This window comes from Galeopterus variegatus, unplaced genomic scaffold (assembly GCF_000696425.1).
Source record: "Galeopterus variegatus unplaced genomic scaffold, G_variegatus-3.0.2 Scaffold1371, whole genome shotgun sequence".
NCBI lineage: Eukaryota > Metazoa > Chordata > Mammalia > Dermoptera > Cynocephalidae > Galeopterus > Galeopterus variegatus.
In genome coordinates this window covers 348,809-360,151 of record NW_007727482.1, presented here as the reverse complement: position 1 = coordinate 360,151, position 11,343 = coordinate 348,809, and the positions used below count along the sequence as shown (strand labels likewise).

The 11,343-nt window shown below is 36.1% G+C and overlaps 1 protein-coding gene across 1 annotated transcript in view; it reads left to right on the top strand.

Moving 5' to 3' along the window:
• LANCL3 (LanC lantibiotic synthetase component C-like 3 (bacterial)) overlaps positions 1-10,644 on the top strand; it is a gene marked incomplete at its 5' end in the record, with an annotated part of 26,416 nt that extends 15,772 nt beyond the window's left edge. Inside the window, 2 exons of the mRNA XM_008576600.1 lie at positions 3,245-3,452; positions 10,453-10,644. Of these exons, the coding sequence (XP_008574822.1) occupies positions 3,245-3,452; positions 10,453-10,612 (368 nt within the window). The remainder of the gene's footprint in view (positions 1-3,244; positions 3,453-10,452) is intronic.
• Between the last annotated feature and the right edge of the window lie 699 nt (positions 10,645-11,343).

Below are 11,343 nucleotides of genomic sequence, written 5' to 3'. Positions count from 1 at the left end.
TTTTTTGTCTTTTTTCGTGTCCAGCAACGGATCACAACCCTCAGTGTCGCACCCGTACCGGGCCGGGACCGGCAATGGGATCGCAACCCTCAGTGTTGCTCCTGCACCTCGCTCAGCCAGTGAGCGGGAACCGGTCTGTATGTGGGATCCGAACCCTCAGCGGGAGCGCCTCCACCGGGCCAGCCCTTCGTTTTTTGTTTCTATTTGCTTGGTTGTCTTTTTCTTTCCTTTCACTCTTAGTCCATGTGTGTCTTTACAGGTGAGTTGAGTCTTGAAGGCAGCATATTGTTGGGTCCATCTTTTTGATCCAGTCAATCAGTCTGTGTCTTTTGAGTGGGGAGTTCAATCTTTTTACATTAAGAGTTATTATTGAAAGGTGTTGATTTACTCCTGGCATTTTATTGATTTTGTTTGGATGTTTTAAATATCTTTTGTTCCTTACTTTCTGATTTACTGTTTTTCTTCTGTGTTTGTTGGTTTCTTGGGATGGTTGATAAACTTCTTTTTCTCTTTGTTGTTAGTATTTTTATTCTACTGGTGGGTTTTGTTCTTTCTTGAGTATTCATGGTAGTGATGGTTGTTTTTCAGGTACCTGACCCAGTACTCCCTTGAGAATTTCTTGTAAGGCTGGCTGTGGGTGTAGAAGTGAACTCCCACAGTTTTTGTTTGTCTGAGAAATATATTATTTGACCTTCATTTCAGAAGGATAGCCTTGCTAGGTAAAGTATTCTTGCGTGGCAGTTTTGTCTTTTACTATTTTGAATATATGATCCCATTCTCATGTGGCTTTTAGGGTTTCCGATGAAAAGTCTGATGTTAGTCTGATAGGGGCTCCCTTATAGGTGACTTGACACTTCTCTCTTGCAGCTTTTTTTTTTTTTTTTTTTTTTTGTCTTTTTTCGTGACCGGCAACGGATCGCAACCCTCAGTGTCGCACCCATACCGGACGGGGACTGGCAACGGGATCGCAACCCTCGGTGTTGCCCCCGCCCCTCGCTCAGCCAGTGAGCGGCCAGTCTGTATGTGGGATCCGAACCCTCGGCGGGAGCGCCGCCGCGCTTCCCAAGCGGCGCACTGTAGCAGTGCACCACCAGGCCGGCCCTCTCTTGCAGCTTTTAATATTCTCTCTTTCTCTTTGAGTTTTGCCTGTTTGACTATGACCTGTCTTGGAGAGGACCTTTATGGGTTGAATATGTTTGGGGATCTTTGAGCCTCCTGATTATGAAAATCTGTATCCCTCCCTATACCTGGGAAGTTTTCTGCTATTATTTCATTGAATATGTTTTCAATGCCATTTCCTTTTTCTTCCCCTTCTGGAATATCCATGATTTGGATATTTGAGCGCTTAATGTTGTCTGTTATCCCTCTTAGATTTTCATCAATTTTTTAAATTCTTTTCTTCTTTTTTTGTCTGCCTATGTTATTTTGAACAGGCCATCTTCAAGGTCAGAAATTCTCTCCTCTGCTTGTTCTAGCCTGCTAGTTAAGCTCTCTGTTGTGTTTTGTTTTTCATTGAATGAATCCTTCAGCTCCACAAGCTCTGCTATGTTCTTTTTCAGGGCATTGATTTCTTTGTACATTTCCTCTTTCAGCTCCTATGTACTTTTTCTCATTTCGTTGTGCTGTCTAACTGAGTCTTCTTGTATCTCATTTAGTTTCCTTAGAATTGTTGCTTGAAATTCCTTGTCAGTCATTTCAAGGACTTCCTGTTCTATAGTATCTAGAACTTGAGAGTTGTTATGTTCCTTTTGCGGTGTCATAATTTCTTGGTTTTTCATATTCCCAGTATCTCTCCACTGGTGTTTATTCTTTGTAGCGAAGGCTTTCATGATTCACTTGTTCCACCCTGGTATCTGCAGCAGTGGCAGGGAGTTTTGCTGTCACCCACCTGCCCGTTGCTGCCTCAGGGTCTGGGTGTTGTGACTTCAGGCCCTTTGGGGGTGGGGACTCACCTAGCCTGGATCCTATGGGGACTGCTGGGTCAGAGCTGCTGCCTCAGGGCCTGGGGACTGTCAGTTCTGGCCTCTTGAGGGCGGAGACTTACCTAGCCTGGATCCTGTGGGGGCTGACAAGTTGGAGCTGCTGCCTCAGTGCCTGAGTGTCATCAGTTTTAGCTCATTAATTAATGAGCTCATTAATTAAAGAAGTGTGTTACAGCTGGTTCAAGGTAAAATATAAAGAGCAGATACATTTATATAGGATATTAGGAATGCCAAAATGAATGAAATGAAGTGCAAAACTGGCTTCTTCCACAAAGGCAGAGCAAAGTCAGTTTAGCCTCTACCAGACAGAATGTGACTTTCTAGGGACAGGGATTATTTACATTACTATCAGTTTTCTACCAGGTAATTTCTAACTCTACAGAACTGTAAAATAGCCTAGTCAAAGCAATGAAAGGTGAGATAACCCTGATGAATAAGCTAGTCATGATACCACATTTCAGTTTTTCCCAGTTTTTACACAGGAGAAAGGTAGGCTATGAAGGAAAGTGAGCTTGTATTACTAATCTCCTCCCTGAATATGAACAGCCGGAACTTGGGGAAAATTGTTTCTATTAATAGCTATAGCTTCTCTTTGTTTCTGTTCTGCCCTTGTAATTGATCCTAGTTTTGTTGACAAGTTTTGAAGGAATATATTTTTTCCTTGAACAAGCAAGTTGGGAAGGACTCACTTCACAGCTCCAGTAGAAGTCTTGGCAAGGTTGTTTGGGAACACTGTTGTCCTGAGAAAGATTCCCAGTTTTGCTCTTCAGAAAAGGTATATAGTTATGAGTACTTAAACATTACAAATTCTGAACCTCTGTAGGGGAATGGGTAAGCTGTATAAACATTTAGCCATTCTAAATAGCTGTATATGTACAATGCTCACCAGAGTATGCATCATTAAATATTAACCCATTTGTAAAATAAATTATGGGTTTTATCAATCTGTGTACTTATTTCAATTAAAATGCTGCTCTTTCTCTAGAGGCCAACCCCATACTACAATTAAAACTAAATCCCACAGGGAAGATAAGACTCCCCTCCATGTAGAACCTTCTATATAGCCTTGCTACTCAAAGTGTGGTCCCCAGAAGGGTGCTTGTTAGAAGTGCAGTATCTCAGGCCCCACCTCAGATCTACCATATTAGAATCTGTGTTCTACCAATACTCAGGTGATTCCGGAACCTTTTACAGTTCGAGAAGTTCTTCTTTATAGTATTAAGCCCTGAAAGTCACCTCTAATGTCTTTGATGTTTTCACAGGAATTGCCTATCTGTTTGCCAAAGCTTATCTGGTTTCCAAGAAACCACAATACCTGGACACATGCATTCGGTGTGGGGAACTCACATGGCAGAAGGGCCTGCTGAAGAAGGGGCCAGGGATTTGCCACGGCGTAGCTGGCAGTGCCTATGTCTTCTTGCTGCTGTACCGGCTCACGGGAAACTCTAAATACATCTACCGAGCCCAAAGGTCAGCTGTTCTTCATATTTTTTTTTTCCAAAATTTTAATCTAATTAACGTTCTGAATTGATAATATAGGCATATGGTTTTTAAAAGTGCAAAAAAGAACACATCAGCTGTGCCCTTTAGCCATGTAATTGACTTACCTGGAGACAATCAGCGTTACCAGTTTCTTGGTTATCTTTCTAGAAATACTCTGCACATACAAGGATACTTCAAAAACTTTATTGAAAAATGGAATTAAAAGATAATACAAATCTTTGCGCTCCCAATGCCACACTCTCCCGACTGCGCCACGGGGTCGGCCCTCCATGAAATTTTTGAAGTACCCTCACATATGTATATATGTATGTGTGTATATGTATATTTTCATAGGCTCTTACTATTTTGTATGTATAACAGTACTATGCATACTGTTTTCAGCATATAATTTTTAAAATATTTTTTAATTGGCACATATTAATTCTGCATATTTATGGGGTACAGAGTGTGATTTTGATACATGTATATAATGTGTGATGATCAAATCATGGTAATTAGCATCACCTCGAACATTTATCATTTCTTTGTGCTGAGATCATTCAAAATCCTCTCTTCTAGTTATTTGAAAATATACTATAAATTATTTGTAATGATGGTCACCTAACCATACTATAGAATACTAGAACTTATTCTTCCTATGTAGCTGTAAGTTTGTATCCAGTAATCAACCTCTCCACTACCCCACTACCCCACACCTCCTCTACCCACCACTTTTCCCGACCTCTAGTAACCACACTTCTTCTTTCTAATCTATGAGCTCAATTTTTTAGTTTCACATGAGTGAAAACATGCAGTATTTGTCATTCTGTGCCTGACTTATTTCACTTAACATAATGTCTTGGAGGCTCATCCGTGTTGCCACGAATGACAGGATTTCATTACTTTTTTATGGCTGAGTAGTATTCCACTGTGTATATATACTACAGTTTTTAAAAATCCATTCATCTATTGACAGACACTTAGGTTAATTCTATATCTTGGCTATTGTGAATAGTGATTGCAGCTTACAATTTTAAATGAACAATTTTTAAGGGACATTCTTCATTTCAATTTGTATAGATCTATGTCATTGTTTTAAATGTCTATCTATTTAATCACTATGTAAGTACTGTAATTAATTTAACCAATCTCTAAATAATGGACACTTGATATGTGTGCAGTCTTTACTAATACAAACAGAATTCCTCCAAATATCCAATATGTACATTTCTGATCGCTTGCATAAATGTTTTTGTCAGAGAAATTTTAGAACTGAAATTATTAGGTCCACAGGTATTTCTTGGTCTATAACTAGCCTGTCTTTATCCTTTGCCTATTTTTTTTTCTGATTGTGATGTTTATATTAAGAATTGCAACTCTTTGTCAATATATGCTATAAATAATTTCCTACTTTGCCATTTTTCTTTCAACTATGTTCATAGTTTTTTGAAGTTTTGAGTATTTTTCTTGTCGAAGTTGTCAACTTTCTTTCAACTTTGTTCATAGCCTTTTGAAGTTTTGAGTAATTTCTTGTCGAAGTTGTCAAACTTTCCTTTAAGATTTCTAGGTTTTGTGTTAATGCTAAAAAGACCTTTCCCACTCCAACATTACAAAAAGATCAATTTACATTGATATTAGTACCTTAATGATTTTATTTTAACATTTAAATTTTTGATTCATCTAAAAATGTACTTTTTTAAATGGTGTCACATGGGTATCTATCTTTGTTTACTGAAAAACAAAAAAAAAATGTAATAGCATCTATTGACTACCCCCATGCTTTGAAATTCCAATTTTATTGTAAACTGGATTTATATAAATATATGAGTTTGTTTCTGGACTTTCTTCTGTTCCATTTATCTAGCTATATATTTCATTATTCATTTATCTCTAATTTTTCTTAGTTATTCTCTCTCAATTATTCTTCCAGTTGTATGTTAGAAGCATTTTGTCAAATTTTTAAAATATCCTATGGAAATTTGATTGGAATTTCATTGAATTTACAGGTTACTGAGAATTATCATCTTTATGAGTTTTTCTATTCAGGAACATGGTATACCTTTAAGGTTTTAAAAATGTCATTTAGTAAAGTTTTGATCTTATAAAGAAGATGTATATTTCTTATTAATTTTATCACTAGTTATTCACGTTTTCAGGTTTATTGTGAGTGGAATTTTTTCTTGCATTATATTTTCAGGTTGTTTATCACAGGTATTTATGAAGGCTCTTTGAAACATGCATATTACTGCAGTTTATTAATTCTAAGATGTACTTTTTCATATAAATCTTATAAGTATCTTAGTTTTCATAAATATCATAATAATATGTACAGCAACCTTAATGAACTCCATTACTGTTTCTGTTAGTTTTTCATTAGATTCCATTGGATTTTCTAAATAAATATAGATTATCTGCAAATAATTATGATTCTGTTACTTCCTTCCTCATTTGTATACTTTTTGTTTGTTTGTTTCCTATTGCATGAGTCCTCTATGCATGCATCCCCAAAGTGTTCAGCAGTAAGAGGAATAGTAAACATTCTTGGTTTTATGATTATTTTATTAAGAATGCTTTTATGTTTTGCCATCATCTTTTTTATTAGCTTCTTGTAATGTATATTATGTCAGATTGTGACAGTGCTCTGTTCAAGGTAATTCAATGGCTTCCCGTATGACTCAAAGTAAATGCCAAAGTCTCTTCTATGAGTGAATGTCCTACAAGACCTAGCTTCCTATTATCTCTCTGATCTCATCCCCTACTCTTCTTCCTCCTGGTTCTCTCTACCACAATGGGCTTCCTTGTAATTCTACCAGAATGCCAGGTAACTTCCAACTTAAGGCCTTTGAAGTTTTGGTTCTTTCACCTATAATGCTCACTTTCTACATATATCTCTTAGTTCTCCCATTTCATTCACACCTTTACTCAAAAGTCATTTTCTCAGAAAGGCCTTGCCAAGCCAACTTATCTAATATTCAATATTAAAAAGAAACCATAAAATATCTTCTATGATATTTGCATGTATGCACTGACGGAGAAATGCTAACATATGTAAGTCCTCTATTTGAAGCTTTATTGTTTAGGAATCCTGTTAATCTATTTGATTCATGGATCCATAATCTGTTTAGGTGGAAGCTTGACCTGTTGTTGCCCAAATGTAGCAAAAGAAAGTCATTTTGGATTTTATCCAGGCCAATGGGATTTTACCTTTGAGATAAATTTCATCAGAGGTTCTCATGCCCTAGAAAGTCTATTAGAAAAGATCGGAACAACCCCTCTATTTTCTGACAGGCCAGTCCTAGCTTACAGAGTCTTGGTTATAAGATTCTGGAGTCCAGGGCCCTTTGAACAATTTAAATTTCACACTAAGAGGCAGAAGACTAAAAACGTGCAGATAATATCTGAGTATTATTTGGACATTGCATTTCATTGCTTAGAGTACTAAAATATCCACTTCATTATTACTTAAAGTTAAAAAATGATATGGCCCAAATTGGGTAGGCTTCTTTAATTTTGGCAGTTCCTGAAACAGTAATGTCAAACAGTATGTACCTCCATGGAATAAAAATTACTTGGTCACTACCTATTATTCTTTTAACAGACAGTTGGAATTTATGGCTGCAGAAAATTATTTGATTCCCTTTTCATTTTCTTCTATGATTATTCACTTATTCAGGTTTTCTACCTCTTTCATTTTGGTAGTGAATATATTTCTTTAAAAGTATCTAGTTTGTATGGATTTTCAAATGTTTGACATAGAGCTCTAATAGCATAGTTCTATAATATTTTAAATTTCCCATATCTGTGGTCGCATGCCTTTCTCATTCCTAATGCTTTTCCTCCTTGTTTAGATACACTAGCATTTTTTCTATCTGTTCATCCTTTCAAGGAACTGGCTTTTGGTATTGTTTATTAATGATTTTTGTTTTTCTCTTTTGATACCTAATTTCTTTTCTGCCTTTATTTTGGTTTTCCACTGTTCCTTTCCTTTATTTTGTTATTTTCTAGAGTTAAAGAAATGCTTAATTACAAAACCTTTTATCTTTCTATTAAAAATAATAATAACTCAGAGATCTATGAATTTTCCTCAGCATTCAGTTTTGGTCAAAATCAAGAGGGTTTGATCTGTATTATTCTCACTGTATTTCATTCTTTTTAGTTCTTTAATTACCATTTTGACTTTCATTTTGATAGAGAATTTTTTTAGAAAAGTACTTTCGTTAGTTTGATTTTTGCAGCATTGGGCAGATTTTTGAAACAGTCATTTTCTCTTTAATATCAACATTTTTCAGAAATGATAACACACAGTGAAGGTCAGAATACAAGGAAACTGCTAGTCTTGTACATTATTGGTACTATCGGAAATTGCTGTGTATTTGTTGGGAAAATTAAACAATTTGGTCAGGCTTCCCTCGCCTCAGAGCCAGTTCAGGGTGGTTCAGTAAGCATTGGATTTGTGGGTGGAGTAAGTGCGCCTGCAAGGCAGCACTGCTTTGGCTGGTGTTTTACTGCCTCGGGCACCTGCCCTGCACTGCCATGTTTTTCCAGACCTGCAGCTTCCAAGGACTGTGTGGCTGGTTACCTAGCTCAGAGACCTGGGTGTGTGGGGTCTGGTGACCCAGCCTGGTGTGGAGGGGTCTGGTGACCCGGGGTCTGGTGACCCAGCCTGGTGTGGAGGGGTCTGGTGACCCAGCCTGGTGTGTGAAGGGTTTGTGAACCAGTCTGTGAATGGGCTTGAGGGGTCTGGGAGCTCCAGACCCAGCCCTAGCTCAACCATCAGCCCAGTCAGTGCAGGATTACCAGCAGGTAAAAGAGCAATGACAACTAGTGTGGTCGCCTAGCTTAATGATTGGCGTCACAAACAGGATTAAGAGCTAGACAGTTGGTGCTGTGAGCAGGATACACAACATCAGCCTTAGCCTTAGCCTGACAGTAGTCAGACAGTATGTTTTAGAAATTATTTTGGACAGCACAAAAAATAATTATTTTATTTTTAAATGAAAAAAATGCATGACACCAGATTGTATACATTTTAATAATATATAATAATGTAATAAATCAGTCAATGCTTACAGAAAAAAGGTCAGAAAAAGAACAAGCAAAATTAACTGTGGTTTTCTTTTATAGTATGGTAGAATGGTTTTCTCTGTTTTGCAAATATTCTGTCATGATAAGCTTACGTGGAAAAATATTTTCCATTTATCAAATGGTTGCTATATGCTCAGAGCCTAATATGTGGTATCTTTAATCTTTACAGATAATCTTATGCAAATCTGCAATGTCACCATTTTAAAGTCAAATGAAGAAATTTGCTAAAGTTCATGTAACATGAAATTATCAAAATTGGGTATCTCGACTCAAAGCCCTTCCTTTTTCTACTATGCCAGCAGTTCTTTATCTAGGGTTCATGAACTTGAGAAAAAGATTACATCTCAAACTGAAATATAGCATTTTCTTCAATTCTGAATATAGGTTAAAAAAAAAAAAAAAACTACAACATAAAATAAAAATTTTTTTAAAAAGTTACAGAAGTATTACCAGTAGCTGTGACTCTGCAACCAATAAAAGTCATATTCTCATGTCATATTACTGTTGTTGCAAACGTTGTGAAATATATTTTACTCCCATCAGTATTTTAAAATGTCAGCAATTATTAGACCCACTACTAGTCCTTGTTATTTATTGTTTATTAAGAATATATGTTATTGTATTACAAATTTGGTTTTAAAAATTTTACTAACTGTGCTTTATATAAGTAATTTCCTTCAGAATCTTGTGTATGTTATTCTATGAATTTGAACACTTTTTCTGAGAAGCAGTCTAGACTACCAAATGATGCATAGCACTAGAAAGGTTAATGCCCCCCACTGCCCCCGCCGAATCTATAGGTGCTGACTTCATTACATGATTACAAATTTTGAATTAACTGGTAAGATGCATCATTATTCTACTATTTAAAATTTAAAATTCCATTTAAAAATTGTTGCATATTCAGAAAAACAGTTGACAGAAAAATTATACTAAAAAGAATTGCAATCTGTTTCCTGCTGATTTATTTTAAGTTTCCATCAATAATTCCCAGAGCCCTAAAGAGAACAAATAAGTAAATACTCTTCATAAGATACCTAGGTAGTAGCAATAATCTAAATTTACAGCAGTATCAGCCCTTGAGCCTTACCAAGCTATGAGCTCCAGCCTCTGAACTGGTGATTATTTTGTTGTTGATGGGAATGAGTAGAGCAAATCGGTAAAAAGATGAGGTAGGTGATGGCACTTTAAAAGTTGTAAACTACTATAAAAATGTTATTCATTATAAATACTAAGATTTGTGGCAAATGTAGGTAAAAGAAAACAGGTCTTTCATAGATAATTTAGAGGCCTGTGATTTATTTTTAAGATTGATGTCTTAAAAATAATCATATAGCTGGGTTTGCTATTTGATGATATGATTATAAAAGGTTGCTTTCCTTTTCTCATTCATCTTATTTTTTTGTTTGCCTAAAACACAGATTATATAAGATCTTGTCCATTTATTTTCAGTCTCTGTTCCCTCTGTCACCTATAAATAAAACCTAGCTCAGAAATAATATGTCTGTAGAAATATAGCATATTTACTTTTTTAAAAGCAACAGTCATATATCAATTTGCTTCTATTCAAGATAAATAGAAGTAGGACAATTTATCTGTCTTTTTTATGTGTAATTATTGGATGACAGAAGGAATGAAATCCTCAGAAAATACCCAAACTGCTTTGCTTTGCAAACTGAAAATAGTTGGTTTTGCTTGCCAACACAATTTGCTGTGAAACATTCACACTTAACATAACAGATCCTCACTTTTTTTTTTTTTTCTTACAGAGAAAATGCCTTTCTTTAAAAAAGAAAATAATGCTAAAACTTTGATTTAGCAGAAGAGGAAGAAGCAACCCCTAGGCCAATAATATGAAAACACTCATGTTAAAACTGTTCATATTTTCTTCTTTTTCTCTTAGGTTTGCTCAATTCTTATTTACTGAGGAATTCAAGGCTGGTTCTCGGGTCCTTGAAAGCATATACAGCTTGTACGAAGGCTTCTCCGGGACGGTGTGCTTTCTCATTGATCTGCTACAGCCCAATCAGGCTGAATTCCCTCTCTTCAGCGTCTTTGTTTAGAAGGATCCATCTTCCACTGTGGCCCTGCAGAAGTCCCCTAAGATTTCCTGAGCCTATCTAAGGCAGTTTCCGCATAAGCCACATTCAATGGTATCACAACCATGAGCCTTAACATTGCCACCAGAAGGAAGACAGCAGGCAGGAGAAGGCAACGTGATACCAGACTTGAGAGAGAACCTGCAAAATAAAGACACCCCAACTCACCTAAAAACAGTAGAGATTTAATATTTCAGGGAATAGATTTGAAACCAGAGATAAGAAAAAAAAAAAAAGAAATCATCACTTTTTCATTTATGACATAGAAAACAAAACTGAAATGAGGACTATAGCAATAAAATGCTAACACGTTCACAGAGAGAGAATTTGACCATTTGTGGGTGCCCTCCAACCCTAAATTCAGAAATAAGGACAATCAAAAACTAATATAGTTGCCCAGCCAAAAACTGCTAAGTGAGATAAAGTGTCAGGATGAAGTGTCAGGTTGCTGCAGGACATAAAGGAAACTCTTGGTTGTCCTATGCTTTTACTGATTGAAATTCATGATTTTTACTGAATGGAGATATTTGCATATTAACGTATTTTTTAATAGTTACGCTTAGTTTAAACACTGAAATTCCAAGTTTCCTTAGGCCTTAGAACATCTCTTTTCCTGTTTCCATTTTCTTTCCTAAGCTCAATTAGAATAGTAAAATTCATAGGCTAGCAAATACTGTAGCAAATGTTGTTGTCAA